Raw genomic sequence first — 17,594 nt, forward strand, 5'->3', positions numbered from 1 at the left:
CTCCTGTTGAGCATTAATGGGGCAGGAGTGACAAAGTGATTTGAGAGGCTCCCACAAAAGCCCAACAGACTGCGGCGTGCGGGGAACAAGGATCAAAGATCAACATATCACCCTGTACATGCCGACTAACTGGCAATAGAAGACCAAGCTTGATTAAGGGTTGTCCATGCCTGCTGGTGGATGTCTCCTCATGCTGAGGAATCTTAAAAAGGTAATCTGGGGAGATGTCAGATTTAAGAAGTAACTACCAAGGCTCGTGGTTTTAAAAGAGAATATGTATACCCTTGATTTTAACCTCATTTTATTGGAATATATATATATTTGACTTTTAACCTCCACGTTCACGTTATTGTATCATTTATTTATTGAAGAATAATTTTTATGCACTGCACTGTTTGAACACTTTCTGTTTGGTTTTAAATAAAAGCACCAAACTATTTGTGCACCAACTCCTTTCTGAATGTATGTGTCATCTTAGTCTATGACTATTGACAGTTGTGGGTTGAGAGGTTTCTAGAAGCACTAAGGAGTATGGAGCTGACGCAGACTGTCACATCAGTGTATAACATGTGTAGTGAAATCAGTTCAAATATAAGGTAAACATTACAGAAATTAAAAACAACAATAAAAGTAATATGAAGTATACAAAAATAGTGGCAGCTAATGAAAATACCAAATGCACCAAACTAAAGTAAATGTAAAGGTAATTATGAAATAAGTAATCGCATGAAAAAGTACAGTTATACATATGAGTCATTAAATTGTGAAAAAACGCATAATATAATAAAAGTCACTTCATTTTTATGACATATAACGTCATTATTTTATTTTGGTTCAATACTGTACTTGCCTTGCAGGTTTTATTTCAAAATGGCCTTATTTTTCAAAACTATTTTTATTTAACAATGCAGTTTTTCCACATTTTATATTCCCGAAAGGCTTTTTTAATGTTGCCGCTATTTGTTTTAGAATGCTTCTTTTCATAATGGTTTCAACACCTGTAAGTCAGGACACAGACAAACATGCTGGTGCTATTCCTATTGGTTAATCCTTTCTGTCGATTACTTTTCCCTTATTGTAGGCAGTAGGGTACCAAAGAGCTTTACCACTACTTGGTTTCCAACTGGCAAAAACAGGAAATTAATAGTTGGGATAGTTACGTTTCGTAGATGAAATAGAAAGAGATCATGATGCTATTTTGAAATGATTTGATGAAATATTTGAAATGTTCCAGACAGATGAGCACTCTTTAAAATGTTCATGACGAAATCGTTAGCACTGATTGAAAAGGAGCCTGTGAAGAAATCACAAAGTTCTTCCATGGCTTGAAATTCCTGGTGACATGCTTCTAGATGGCATTCTGCATCTTTATCTTTTTCACACATGCACTTCTGGCTTGATTGAGCTTGACTGAGGTAAGCAATGCCAGTCCTTGAGCAGAGGCAGTACTGTTACTAATGGTATTCTGTCATTTCTCCACAGCCCAGAGAAGATGTCCAGTGAGGGCACTCCTTCCTGTGTGTGATTTCCAGAATAACTTTTACTCCTTCAATTTTATTCTTCAACTAGCTGTACCCCGTGGCTGCGCCCACATAGTAATGAAACAGGACAAACTTTAAAAATCAATAGACATTGGCACTATATCTGATCATGTTCAGCTCTGACAGGAGAGCGTTCCCCGAGTGGGGAGAAAAGCACATAGCCGTGATATCTCTGGCAATCATCAGCTACCCTCTAAAACACATGGAGTTCTGATCTCTTTCTCAAAAATGTCAAATGTTATTCCTTAATAATCTGTAGATGATAATGTCTATTGAACAAACAGGTATGGCTAGCTAAGCAGAGGCAAGGTGCACTCCAACACGTGGTGAGATGTAGACCAACTCGAACAGAGGCTGGCGAGTGAATGAGGAAGGCCCCCGCCCCCCCCTGCTCTCAGCCCACAGCCACTCTCCTGGATTTGCATGAATACATCGGTACCACAAGCGAACTCTGGTATTTAGCGTGATGAGAGAAGTCGCAAAATCAACCGGAAAGTTCAAGCAAATTATTGAAAACAACCAGATCTAAATCCGTTAAGTAATTCTCTCATGAAAAGTGGACAGACATACAGAGAGAACGCGCTTGGACCATGAAATTTTTAAAACCGTTTCTTAGTGAGCACCTATGGGCCAAGGGTAACCTACATTTTAAATTTCAAGTCCCACGTCCTCATGGTTTGGGAGATTTCGTGATGAGTGAGTCAGTGGTATTTGGCTTTTATATATAGAGAGATAAAAGTACACTTGTTTCATTGATTTTTTTAGAGAATTGAAATAAAAACATACATTTCATTTGAGAATAAAGAATAAAAAAAAAAAATTGCACATAAAAACACACTATACCACATCTGCATTTGAAAATTATCAGTGTCAGATCGGAATTAAAAAAAAATACTAACAGGCTGTTAAGACTCAAATCAAATGTATGTATTTATTATATAATAGTATGTGAATGCGGCCCCAAGGGGACACAGCCGCTCCTCCGAAGCCCCCTCTTAAACTTGACTGAAAGGGATACAAACACAGCTTTTCACCTCCTCTTTGCAGGATCAGCAGGTAGCCTGCTGCTTGTTGCCGTGACACGCGATCTGTATCTCGCGCAGGGCTTCGAACATATAAAAGACAGCGCCACGGCTGTCCTAGTGTCTCACTGCCTTGTCTCTCTTCCCCCAGACACCCTCTGCTCCGGCCACCGCACTCCTTTGAGGAGGAAGATTTTGTGTTCTTTTGACCAAGAGGCAGAGCTGAGGCCAGTTTGACAGTTGTCCCTGGTGCAGCTGGATCGCTCCTGAATGAGACTTGTGTTTGTTCTGCCTTGTCTGGAATAAAGTTTCTGTCTCTTGGAAAACACGGAGTGTTCCTGTGAAACTTTGTGACCCAAGCGTGACAAGTAACAATAATAATAGCAGCCCACTACTCAAAGCGCTAAATGCGGGGATGACCTGGATCGAACCAGCCAAGCAGATATCTGTGAGACACCTTCGTATCAATTGATATTTGGGTTTCAGTTTTCACACATTGACAGCAACATGTAAATTGAACAATTTCTTTTTATTTGGTTTTATTCTTGAATAAAAGTGCACTTGTTTTGTTATACCTTTTGTGAAAGTGTTTATTTGATATTTGGACTTCAGGCTTCACACGTTATACATTTCATGTCAGCATTTTGTTGTTATTACTATAACATCCATCCATCCATTTTCCAACCCGCCGAATCCGAACACAGGGTCACGGGGGTCTGCTGGAGCCAATCCCAGCCAACACAGGGCACAAGGCAGGGACCAATCCCGGGCAGGGTGCCAACCCACCGCAGTATTACTATAACATGAAAATTTTTTTTTAGTTATGTGTTCAACATTTTTTGCCTCGCATTTCCTGTCATCCTACATTTACCCAGATTGTTGTGGACACAGAAACATCCCATGAAATGTATGTATTTCAAATAACGATATATTATTTTGCTATAAGATTCCAGACACCCGACTCCCAGATAAACAGACTTCAGCTGTGAGAATTTTGTGTCCGACTTAAGCTGCCTCGTGGGGGATGGGATAGCAGGCAGCCTGTTTGCGGCCGATCGACACATTAGCAACACAAAGGCACTTATCAGTGTACAGTGGGCGCAGTGACGAGAAACTGCAAGTAAGATTAAGGTGGCCCAACATTACGAATATTTTAACAGGCTTCAGGGATTCTAGTGCTAAAGTCCAGTATTAATGTGACAGAGAGAGGATGTGCAGCATTGTTCCTAAAGGCGCTCAGTTTCATTTTCATCTTCTTCTTTGACACGACCTCCAGGAGGTCCAGAGTGCCTCCTATAACTGAGTCTGCCCTTTTAATTAGCTTGTTAATTCGGTGGTCTTCCCTTGAAGTGATGTTACCAGCCCAGCACACCATAGCACAGAAAATCACACTGGCCATCACAGAGTTATATATATATATATATATATATATATATAAATATACACAGTGCATCCGGAAAGTTTTCACAGCACATCACTTTTTCCACATTTTGTTATGTTACAGCTTTATTCCAAAATGGATTAAATTCATTTTTTTCCTCAGAATTCTACACACAACACCCCATAATGACAACGTCAAAAAAGTTCACTTGAGGTTTTTGCAAATTTATTAAAAATAAAAAAACTGAGAAATCACATGTACATAAGTATTCACAGCCTTTGCTCAATACTTTGTCGATGCACCTTTGGCAGCAATTACAGCCTCAAGTCTTTTTGAATATGATGCCACAAGCTTGGCACACCTATCCTTGGCCAGTTTCGCCCATTCCTCTTTGCAGCACCTCTCAAGCTCCATCAGGTTGGATGGGAAGCGTCGGTGCACAGCAATTTTAAGATCTCTCCAGAGATGTTCAATCGGATTCAAGTCTGGGCTCTGGCTGGGCCACTCAAGGACATTCACAGAGTTGTTCTGAAGCCACTCCTTTGATATCTTGGCTGTGTGCTTAGGGTTGTTGTCCTGCTGTAAGATGAACCGTCACCCCAGTCTGAGGTCAAGAGCGCTCTGGAACAGGTTTTCATCCAGGATGTCTCTGTACATTGCTGCAGTCATCTTTCCCTTTATCCTGACTAGTCTTCCAGTTCTTGCTGCTGAAAAACATCCCCACAGCATGATGCTGCCACCACCATGCTTCACTGTAGGGATGGTATTAGCCTGGTCATGAGCGGTGCCTGGTTTCCACCAAACGTGACGCCTGGCATTCACACCAAAGAGTTCAATCTTTGTCTCATCAGATCAGAGAATTTTCTTTCTCATGGTCTGAGACTCCTTCAGGTGCCTTTTGGCAAACTCCAGACGAGCTGCCATGTGCCTTTTATTAAGGAGTGGCTTCCATCTGGCCACTCTACCATACAGGCCTGATTGGTGGATTGCTGCAGAGATGGTTATCCTTCTGGAAGGTTCTCCTCTCTCCACAGAGGACCTCTGGAGCTCTGACAGAGTAACCATTGGGTTCTTGGTCACCTCCCTGACTAAGGCCCTTCTCCCCTGATCGCTCAGTTTAGATGGCCGGCCAGCTCTAGGAAGAGTCCTGGTGGTTTCGAACTTCTTCCACTTACGGATGATGGAGGCCACTGTGCTCATTGGGACCTTCAAAGCAGCAGAAATTTTTCTGTAACCTTCCCCAGATTTGTGCCTCAAGACAGTCCTGTCTCGGAGGTCTACAGACAATTCCTTTGACTTCATGCTTGGTTTGTGCTCTGACATGAACTGTCAACTGTGGGACCTTATATAGACAGGTATGTGCCTTTCCAAATCATGTCCAATCAGCTGAATTTACCACAGGTGGACTCCAATGAAGCTGCAGAAACATCTCAAGGATGATCAGGGGAAACAGGATGCACCTGAGCTCAATTTTGAGATTCATGGGAAAGGCTGTGAATACTTATGTACATGTGCCTTCTCAATTTTTTTATTTTTAATAATTTGCAAAAATCTCAAGTAAACTTTTTTCATGTTGTCATTATGAGGTGTTGTGTGTAGAATTCTGAGGAAAAAAATGAATTTAATCCATTTTGGAATAAGGCTGTAACGTAACAAAATGTGGAAAAAGTGATGCGCTGTGAATACTTTCCGGATGCACTGTAGATCTAACTTTGTGAACTTTTAGTCAGTAATCTAATTAAGCATGGAAGAATTCAGTAGGAACACAATTCTTTGCTTTTTTGTTATGTTTTGATGTTGATAGCCAGATCCAGGATTATTGTCTTACAAAATGGGAAAGGATAGTCAAAAAAAGGTGAAAACTTGGGGTTAAGTTCTCAATAAATTGCAGAACATGACAGCAGTAATTATTTATCGCAGGAAACCAAGCATTACATAGGACACAAAATAATCACATACATACATACAAATGATATTCACATTTAGGTCTAATGTCAACATACCCTCAAATTTGAACAAGTTAGGTGTTGAACTAGTAACCTGTTGGTCAGGGTTTCAAAAATGTAATCACTTTCCACATTCTGAGCTGTAGATCTGTTCATCTTTATCTCTGTGCCTAATTTCTTCTCCTCACAGTCACAGCATGCAGAGCCAGAGCCTAAGAAAACAACGATCAAGACTGGAAACAAGCCTGTAACAGGACATCACAATCATTTACAAATGAGAGTCCACAGTCTGCTTAAAAGACTGTGGAAGGAAATCAAAATTTCTGGATGTAAACAATGCAGTCTGGAAAAACAGGCAAATGTCATGCATTTTAAGGTGTTCCGCTATGTGGCAACCAGATAGAACTTATTATTTCATTATATGAATCAAATAAATAATCATTTTTTTCTAAAAAATACTACTGAAAAATGTACTAATTGCCGTTTGGTAAAATCCTTATTTTCTTTACTTTTTTTACAAAACTGCTTTGTATCTCTTTAGTCCTAAGACAGTAAATGACTGGATTCATTAAAGCAGGAAAGACGTTCTGTACTATCAGTCCCATTATACGTGTGTCCGTAGATAATAAAGGAATTCTTTCTGAAATGAAGACTCCACCTGCTACTAGGAAAAAAACAGACATGACCAACATGTGTGTGCCACATGTGTAGAAGGCCTTCATTCGTCCGTCTTTGTTGGCAATTTTGACAACTGAGAATATAATCCGCACGTAGGAGAAAAGAATAAATGCCAAGGGGATGAAAAGCACAGTCAACCCAATAATCAGTATGGCATAATTAGTAATCTGATTGTCTCCACAAGCCAGAAACAGCAAGGAACCAAAGTCACAAAAGCAGTGATTTATTTCATTTGGCCCACAAAATGAAAGACTGAGGACAAGACCCACACTTGGTGTTGCGCTGAGAAACCCAGCCACCCAGCAGCCAGCCATCAGTTTTGAGACATGACTATTACTCATTAAATTAGGATAGTGAAGTGGATTACAGATAGCCATATAGCGATCATAAGCCATTAGCGCAAGGAGAAAGCATTCTGTCGAGAACAGACCCACCCAGAACATCGTCTGAGTAAAACAAGCAGCAAAAGGCACTACTCTGTATTCAAAAGAAAATAGGATGAGCATACTGGGCACAGTGTTAGTGGTGATGACGATGTCAAGAACGGCCAGGCCACAGACTAATATGTACATAGGGATGTGTAATGTTCTGTCAGATATAAAGATTAGAATTAAAAGAATGTTTCCGAGAAGAATGGCGAGGTACACTGTAAGCAAGACTCCAAACAGAGTTCTTCTACTTTCCTGATCTCTAAATCCCAGAAATCCACTGATAAGAAATTCTTTGACCGAAGAACTGGTAAGATTCAAACTAGACATAGTTGCTTTATGGTCACACCTGAGGGGAGAGAAATAGAAATAACAAAATGTAAGAAAAGTAGCAACGGTGCAGCATACATTTTGAAAAACTTTTTGTGATGCACGCTGGGTTGGGTGAGGTTGGTTTAGAGGTGTGACATTATGGGTCCTCTGTTTTGGAACATGCAGGATGCAACTGGGGATGGGAACTGTTACTAAGAGCCAGCATTCCAGCTTTCAGGGTAGTGCCTGTGACCAAAAGAGTAAAACAAAATGGTTACATGATGACATCTCTGTACTAGTGATAAAACATTATTAATGCTGAGGAAAAAAAAAAAACAATACAGTGGAACCTCGGTTCACGACCATAATTCGTTCCAAACCTCTGGTCGTAAACTGATTTGGTCGTGAACCGAAGCAATTTCCCCCATAGGACTACATGTAAATACAATTAATCCGTTCCAGACCGTACGAACTGTATGTAAATATATTTTTTTAAAGATTTTTAAGCACAAATATAGTTAATTACACCATTGAATAACATTGACACATACACCCAGGCTCCCTGCTCAGCTGCATGCGCAGGCTCTCTCTCTCTCAGCAGCACGTGAGCCCCCACCTCTAACATTGCAGCAGTTCGCGCTATAGCCTTACAATTATTGGCGCGCACAAACCGAAAGGGAAACTGGCTTGTTCGTATACCGAGTGTGTGGTCGTGAACCGAGGCAAAAGTTTGGTGAACTTTTTGGTCGTAAACCGAGTTGTACGTGTACCGAGACGTTCGTGAACCGAGGTTACTGTGTACATGGCAAAATTAAATGCATATTTTTGAACAACTCAGGGGTGCAAAATGAAAATTTTCAAAATCACAATACTCTAGATGGTAAATACTTTTTTAATAAGCTTGGACTTATTTCTTTCACCATCTCTCCAACTGATGAGGCCACCCTTACTGTAAGGATTTTATAATATTTTAAAGTATTCCTGAAACGTCTGTAGTAACAAATGCTACAGTTATTGAAATATTACCAAGCCTAAAAGAGAGTACTTCCTCCAGTATTATAGTGGATTCAGAATGTATTCATCCCCTTTCACTTTCTACTCACTTTAAGGTGTTGTAGATTCAATTTTAATTGGATCAATTTGCCATTCAATAGCCCATCAGAACAAAGTGAAAACATGTTTCCAGAAAGGTCTGTTATAAAGTTTTCAGAATGTGAAGGGGTATGAATAATTTCTGAATTCACTGTAATAACAATGCTTGATAAAGTAAAGAACTGTTAAGAAACAGAAATATTAAGCAGGATAAATAGTTCCAGCAGTTGAACAAATTGACACATTTGTTTTATCTAAAACGGGAAATCACTTAATCCTAATGTGCCTAGACACACTTTCATCATTAGGGGCCACAGAGAATGCCTTTAAACAATAAAAATGCATGTAGTACCCTTTCACATGGCACACTTGTAGCCAAGTGTCCTGCTCCTTTCACTCTCCTATCTAGTAACTGGTTACTCATGGTAACTGACTCCTGGCACCTCTTCGATGTTTCTGTAGAAATCAGGCTCTCCTAGTTCCCTAGTGGCTATGCAGTTTCTACTTGATCTGCCCTCCAGAATGTTCTTTCCCTTGTACACATTGTGATTTATTTGCTATTTAATTTTTTACACATTCTGTTTTGTGGTTTTCACTAATTTAAAGCTCTCCAACTAGTGTGTTCTTAGCCCAGCATTGCTTTTCTTGCTTCATGATTTTGATTAATTGTGTTTTTCAAATTTGACTATTTATTTTGAGAATGGCTTTGACACTATTTTTGTTTGTACTGGTAGTTGCCTTTTTTGTCAATCCATTGATAGGTAACTTTGGCATTTATTACGGTTAGAGTTCTAGAGATCATGACCCCAACATTAACCATAGAAAGGCTCAGCTATCAGAATACTTCTTCATCCAAGTTTGCGGATAGAGAACTCCCTTTTATGTGATAACTTTTACCTCTTCAATTCCCTCTTATTGTAATTTCTGGTTTTGAATTTTGCTTTAAGATTTTTAATTAGATTTTTGATTCATGTCTTGGAATCTTTCACTTATGATTTAGTGGTCTCTTGGTTTTGACCTTTGCTAGGTTTTATTTACGGTTCTTGTCACGATTTGTCTCATAAAATCTTCCTGTACTTCCTAAAGCACAATAATAGGGGTAAAAGTTCTCCTGATACTGTGGTAAGGACGAGATTCTTTTGAAAAGTGGGTTTCAATAAAAGTTGACGTCAAGGGGATAGAAACCTAAATGTCAACTAAAATCATGTAGAGGTTATTTGTATTTTTATCAACTAGAAGGCAACAAATACTGTAGGATAAACAGAGTCTCTGCACTTCAGGAATCCTTATTATGTATAGCACAGCAAAAAGTACCAGTCATCATAAAAATGTTTTCCATATTGTTGATAACTACAATTCTGCCATGTTAGATGAGAATTTTGAAAACAAGGAATACAAGCAAGCCTGTTTTGTCTGTGGAAATTAGCATTACTAGTCATGAATTGCAGCCTCCATTAAAGCAAAAAGCTATGAGATCTCAATAATGTCTCACAGAGGCTGCCTAGAAAATGCCTCACGTCAAAGCACCTAATTTCTACTCAAATGGCCTGTCTCAGGAATAATACCCCAAAATAACTTTGAAATGTCTTTCAGTATCACAAAAAGCCCCATTAAAGGAGGGCAACCATAAATCTCAACTGGTGCAAAGATGGGATAACAAAAGAAACTTCTTTGCATCCTACAAACAATTACATTCCAAATTTAACTTTCCAGCAACACATTTCTTTCACTATCTTCAAAACAGAAACTTTGTTAAACAGAACCTACCCAATTTTCCTCACCTCCCACCTCCCTCTATGCTGGAAAAAATATTGATTAGTTTCGAGGACTTAGACAGCATTTCTGCAATATATAAAGCCATTCTAGAGTCCCTCCCTTTCAAAGATTCAAGAGGACAATAGGAAAAGGATCTCTCACTCAACATCTCAGAAAAGAAGTAGAAGGTAGTAATGCAGAGAATTCACTCGAGTTCCATATGCACAAAGCATACAATTATTCAACTCAAAATTATATATCGAGCACATCTGTCTCATTTAAAATTGTCCAAAATGTTTCCAGGGTGAGATCCAACCTGCGAACATTGCAATCAGGTTCCAGCCTCACTAGGTCACATGTTTTGGGCCTGCACCAAATTAACATCATTCTGGACCAAAATCCTTAAATGCCTTTCAGACAGCCTTGGTGTCACATTAATCCTCATTAATCAGATTATTTGTAGCAAATCTTCTTACGCATTGCAACCAAAAATTAGAAATTAATAATTCAAGAAACTTGGCATGTTGTACATTAAAACATTTAGAATTGATTGCTTCACATACAAACATGAGATTAATTATCAATTTTATGCAGAAATTGAATGTACTTGTTAAATTACTTTTTTGTCACAGTGAAACAAACAATATTCTAAATCAAAAATAAAGCCTAGAAAACTACATAATCAGATTTAGAAATTAAGAAAAATGAAAATGAAATGACCAGTAGCTGTGTGAGAGCAGGGTGACCACTTTATGTCACTACTATCTCCCTTCACCTCACAAGAAAGCAGCGACAGAAAAGAATATTTATTTACATTAAAGGGCCACCTATGTCAGCTGGTCACATCATTCTTTGAATTCATCACACTCATAAAAGCACACCTACACATTTAAACAAAAAAATAAAATATAAAAAATGTTTGTGTATTACATTAAACAAATCTAAAAAAAAAAATAAACAGCAAAATGATTAAATATACTGTACAAATGTACAACTACCATAATATATATTTACAAAACAAAGACCTCCAGGCAATATTAATGCAAAAAGTTAATCTTGTATAAATGGGTAGCTTGGAAACAACAATTAGGCTACAAAAAAGAAAACACAAATTTAATCAAATCAACATTTTTTGAATTCACTGACCCATATTCCTGTTTTTAAACTTCAGATAGTATGTCTGATGTGCTCATGTTTGGTTTTAGCAGAAACATAAGAGAAACACTCCTGGGTAATAACAGGCCCTTATTAGATATGCTAATATGTGAGAAGGACCAACAGCGACAGACAGGTCTTTGTGTCTGTCTTACTTACTTCTCAAAGAAATTTGTCAAGACTAGTTTTCAATTATGCTGTACAAAGTTTTGAAATTTGAAAACTCGTCTATCTTAAAACACAGAGAAACTGTGAAAAGTGTTTCTTCAGCAACAAATTACTTTTCTGTTTCACACAAGCTGCATCACCTTTTCTTGGCAAAAGTCTTTTGAATAAAAATAAAAAAAGTCAATTTCATATCCATCTCAGTTAACTTGGACTTCTTTCTATCTATCTTTCTTTCTTAATTAATTTTTATTTAGGCTCTGCAACAGTCAACACTTCCGTTTAAACATATCTGAATGTCAGTTACATATACACATCTAAAAAAAACTCAAAATATTAATGCAAAAATTTCCCTAAGACAATAAATCAGTAATTCAAGATTTCTCATTGCAAAATTACAATATTTTTCTTATCATTTACATTGAAAAACTTGTCAAGCAATCCCTGGACAGGGTGCCACGCCATCTCAGGGCAAATACACACACACACACACATAAACACACACAATATGGCCAAAATACAATTACATATATATGTATGGAACACACAGAGTTATCATACGCAATACATAAGTTTACTGAGTATGTATACAATCTACTGTATATTTAATACATGTTTTAAATTATCCTGCTTACCAGTCTGTTTCTTGCCAATGACTGGTCAGAAATAAGTGAAGCCCCTTTAAAGAGATAGTAGTTTACGTCAAAGGTTTGACCTCTGGGAAGCCCTCCACCTGGGAGATGATTACAGTCTTTTGGAAAAACCATAAGAGTGCTGCAGAAATAGTGTGAGAATTTTACTCTCTGAATCTTATAAATCATTGACATAATATATATATATATATATATACATATATATATACACAATAAATATTTTTGAAACATTCTTACAGAAAAATTAATATTTTTTTAATTATATGTGAATTCTCAAAAAGAGAATGTCTACATAAAAGTAAAAATTGTTTTCTGATGCTCCTGTTTCATTGCTTCTTTTCTCTAATGCATACTCTATCTTTTTTCATTTACTCTGTAACTTCTATCATGTGCACAAACCACACACACGCCACAGAAAGCATGCAGTGCTGAGTGTTGAATGGTTTTATGAACATGCAAAATGTAAGCCTTTGTTAAAAATATTGTGTACTGTAACTATTTCAGATCAAATTAATTGTTATGTACATTAGACTTCAGCACAGTCTTATTTTTTTAGTCCCACTACCGGCCAGTCCTGACAAAATCCATCCTATTTCCACCTGCTTCCATCCACTTTCTCCCATTTCTGAAGTTCTATTCACTTTCGACTGCATTCCTGCTATCCCATAACAAAAGCACTTGAGTTGGGCATATAGCCTAAGTGGACTTTTAAAACAGCAGAATCTATAAGGGAAAAACAGATGCAAGTAAATCTGTTTATGACTGTTTTTTTTTTCTTTTTTTTCACAAGTGCAATCAGAGTAGATATATTGATACTCTTCAAAAAATAATAAATAGATAAAAATAGGGTGACAAGACATCCTCTTTTTTCAAGTGATGTCCTCTTTCAAAGTCCTAGAGGAGAAGTCTGGCTGGTATTTAAAAAACTTCTAAGAAGCAAGACGTCACCACATCACAATCACGATACATTATAATAGTAGAATAACTTTATATATACAGTATACACACACACACACACATATATTAAACAACAGGGCTATTCAAAATGGAAGAGCAGATTTCAAAATTTATTTCAAACAAACTGTATAAGACAGAAATACATTCCGTACATCACTGGATAGAGAAAAGTTCAATGTTTGGTCCTATTGTCCTTGAGGTTGCATGAACTCAATATGAGCACCATGTGTAGCGCGACAAACATCCAAACGGAAGGCCATTTCTTGCCACACACGAGTGAACTGGTCCCTAGTTACTGAATTCACAGCTTCCTCAATTTGATGTCGCATCTGACGTACGTGGACGACCAGTGCTTTTACATTTGCATATGCAACCTTCTTCCACAAATTTTTTATGCCACTCGTAAATTTGCTTATGACGAGGCAGCTGTTTGTTGAACCATCTGCGCAATTCATGTTGCACTTGAACAATGAACCCACACTTCGCAAATTGCAGCACGCAAAATGATTTCTATTGTGGTGTTGTTGCTATTTTATTATAAATGAGAAACAGCGCTCTGTTTAAACTGAACCTTCCACTATCCAGTGATTTGTGGAATGTGTTTCTGTCTTATACAGTTTGTTTGAATTAATTATTGAAATCTATATATATATATATATATATATATATATATATATATATATATATATATATACATACATATTGTGAAAGTAGAGCTATATAGCACCCGACCCGGCACAGACTCACTCAGAGAGTGAGACTTTTATTTTTTCTTCAGCTGGAGGGCACATCTTCCCCGTGAACCCCTCAACCACAACACAGTCCCAAAAGCACTTATATCACCAAACAAGCACTCTTCTTCTTCTGGCACCACCACTCCTACCAGGCAACCTTGTCCTCTTCATCCCGATTCTGGCCCACAGTGATGGTTGCCGGTCCTTTTTATAGCCCACCCAGAAGTGTTCCAGGTGCTTGACCACCTGGTTCCAATTGCACTTCCGGGTGGGGAAGAGTTGTCCAGCTGGGCTGTGGAATTCATGCGGCACCCCCTGGCAGCCACCCCACCTCCTAACTGGGCTGTTGAGGACTCCAACATCTCCCAAGGAGCCCTGCGGGAGGTTGAGGCATCACTGCCGGCCAGGGAGGCTGCTACCAAGCATCCCGGGGAAGGTATTGAGCTGCCTATGGTTGCTCCCCTGGAACATATGCAGCAGGCCGGGCATGGAACCTGGCTGCCCGCCACAATATATATACAGTACTGTGCAAAAGTTTTAGGCAGGTGTGAAAAAATGCTGTAAACAAAGAATGCTTTCAGAAATATAAATAATGATTGTTTATTGTTATCAATTTACAAAATGCAAAGTGAGCGAACAAAAGAAAAATCTAAATCAAATCAATATTTGGTGTTCCTACCTTTTGCCTTCAAACCAGCATCAGTTCTTATAGGTACACTTGCACAAAGTCAGGGATTTTGTAGGATTCTAGTCAGGTGTCTGATCAACCAATTCTACCAAACAGGTGCTAATGATCATCAATGTCACACGTAGGTTGAAACACAGTCATTAACTGAAACAGAAACAGCTGTGTAGGAGGCTTAAAACTGGGTGAGGAACAGCCAAACTCTGCTACCAAGGTGAGGTTGTGGAAGACAGTTTCATGTCATGGCAAGATTGAGCACAGCAACAAGACACAAGGTAGTTCTACTGCATCAGCAAGGTCTCTCCCAGACAAAGATTTCAAAGCAGACTGTGGTTTCAAGATGTGCTGTTCAAGCTCTTTTGAAGAAGCACAAAGAAACGGGCCACGTTGAGGATCGTAGACGCAGTGGTTGGCCAAGGAAACTTAGTGCAGCAGATGAAAGACACATCAAGCTTATTACCCTTCGAAATCGGAAGATGTCCAGCAGTGCCATCAGCTCAGAACTGGCAGAAACCAGGGGCACCCAGGTACACCCATCTACTGTCCGGAGAAGTCTGGCCAGAAGTGGTCTTCATGGAAGAGTTGCAGCCAAAAAGCCATACCCCCGACGTAGAAACAATGCCAAGCAACTCAAGTATGCACGAAAACATAGGAACTGGGGTGCAGAAAAATGGCAGCAGGTGCTCTGGACTGATGAAATATTTGGCTGTAGCAGAAGGCAGTTTGTTCGTCGAAGGGCTGAAGAGCAGTACAATAACGAGTGTCTGCAGGCAACAGTGAAGCATGGTAGAGGTTCCTTGAACGTTTGGGGCTGCATTTCTGCAAACTGAGTTGGAGATTTGGTCAGAATTAATGGTGTTCTCAATGCTGAGAAATACAGGCAGATACTTATCCATCATGCAATACCATCAGGGAGGCATATGATTGGCCCCAAATTTATTCTGCAGCAGGACAATGATCCCAAACATATAGCCAAAGTCATTAAGAACTATCTTCAGCGTAAAGAAGAACAAGAAGTCCTGGAAGTGATGGTATGGCCCCCACAGAGCCCTGATCTCAACATCATCGAGTGTGTCTGGGATTACATGAAGAGACAGAAGGATGTGAGGAAGCCTACATCCACAGAAGATCTGGGGTTAGTTCTCCAAGTTGTTTGGAACAACCTACCAGCCAAGTTCCTTCAAAAACTGTGTGCAAGTGTACCTAGAAGAATTGATGCTGTTTTGAAGGCAAAGGGTGGTCACACCAAATATTGATTTGATTTAGATTTCTCTTTTGTTCATTCACTGCAGTTTGTTGATTGACGAAAATAAATGATTAACACTTCCATTTTTGAAAGCATTCTTTGTTTACAGCATTTTTTTACACCTGCCTAAAACTTTTGCACAGTACTGTATATATATATATATATATATATATCCATCCATCCATCCAGTATAGTGGATGTATAGTGGTCAGGTGAAAGATAGATGACAAAGTCCCAAGAAATGTTGGAGTGCCAACTTGGTCTTCCCAATTACTTCCAACACGCAAATAAACAATACAAGTGCATGATGGCACAATTTCTAAACAAAAGCAAATATGGTCGCAGTACAGGAGTCAGTTACCCTCACTGGGTGTCTTCTCAGTGCTGAGGGGGGAACAAGAGACAACTCCATTAGCAACAGCCCCACCACCCAAACAGGGTATTGCTTATCTTTGACAAGCCTATAAGGTGATCCTTGGATGTGCATGTGTGACAATATATACTTACAGATATATCTTAAAATAAAGTATCTATCTATCTATCTATCTATCTATCTATCTATCTATCTATCTATCTATCTATCTATCTATCTATCTATCTATCTATCTATCTAAAATATGTTAGCAGTTAGCAGGTACTTTTTACTTCTGATGGTCACAACTCAGTCATCCAGATGAAAAATTAAAAGGAATACTCCACTCAAAACTTTCATATGTTACTTTCCCAATGTACTTTGTAGTGGTGGCCAAGAAAAAAATTTAATTTTGTGTTTTCTTGGAGAAAGTACATAAGAGAGACTATTATAAACAGGATCGATAGGACAGTGGCAAATGTGAAAAATCTTCATATAAAAAAGAAAAAGGTCACGCTGCTTGTGTTGCATAACCCACATTTCTTTTATGCAGTTACAACCTTAAAACTTACAAAACAAATGACTTTTTCTAAAATGTTGTTAAATAAGTACTTCCTGAATTAGCACGTTTACATACAGGCTGACAAAATGAAGGTAATAGCTGTGAAGTGCAGGAATGGCAAATCATCTATTCAGGATGATGATGTGAGGGTGGTGAGGATCTGTAAGTACCCTGGGATGTATATGGACAACATGCTTCAGTGAAGTATCAATATGGAGGGTGTGCATAGAAGAAGAGGTGAAGTTGCTTTTATTTCCTGAGAACCCTAAGGTCTTGTCATTTATTCAGGACACTCCTACATGTCTTCTGCTAGTGTGTTGTCACCATCGAAATCTTTTATGCAGTGGTGTGCTCAGAAAGTTTCATTAGTATTCCCTATGAGCTTAGTTTAATTGATTAGGAAGTCAGGCTGGACTCACAGTAGACATTCAAGAAACTAGCAATCATGGATAATGACTCTCATCCTTTACAGGACATCTTGGCTAAACAAAGGAGACTTTTCAGTAATAGACTGAAAAGACCACTATGTGAGGGCATGGCTACCTTTGGCCATTAGGTATCCAATAATGTGTCACTAAAGTTGGGGAGGTGTCAGCCTCCTACTGTCAGAATAGTACTAAGCTGTATTAAAGCATAAGAACATAAGACATTTGACAAACGACAATACACCGTTCAGTTCATCAGGCTAGTTTGTTTAACTAATAGTTAAGCTTTTCCACAAACGCATTCAGGTACTTCTTAAAGATTCTCAAAGTTTCTTCAATTACAAGCCTCTGTAGTTTGTTCTAGATTCCCTCCATTCTTTGAGTAAAGAAGTGCTTTATAGCTTCAGCCCAAAATACACTTCCCCTTAATTTCCACTCGAGTCCTTTAGTATGTGATTCACCATTAAGTTGAAAGAATTCTACTGGGCCTACCTTATTGATGCCT

At 38.6% G+C, this 17,594-nt stretch overlaps 1 protein-coding gene across 1 annotated transcript; it reads right to left on the reverse strand.

Moving 5' to 3' along the window:
- Window positions 1–6,219: 6,219 nt before the first annotated feature.
- On the reverse strand, window positions 6,220–7,465 carry LOC127527682 (olfactory receptor 2D2-like). The gene has a single exon (XM_051927255.1). It carries the CDS (start codon window positions 7,324–7,326, stop codon window positions 6,364–6,366), a length of 963 nt encoding a protein of 320 aa, XP_051783215.1. The 5' UTR covers window positions 7,327–7,465; the 3' UTR covers window positions 6,220–6,363.
- Between the last annotated feature and the right edge of the window lie 10,129 nt (window positions 7,466–17,594).

Source organism: Erpetoichthys calabaricus, chromosome 4 (genome assembly GCF_900747795.2).
Source record: "Erpetoichthys calabaricus chromosome 4, fErpCal1.3, whole genome shotgun sequence".
In the NCBI taxonomy this organism is placed as follows: Eukaryota; Metazoa; Chordata; class Cladistia; order Polypteriformes; family Polypteridae; genus Erpetoichthys; species Erpetoichthys calabaricus.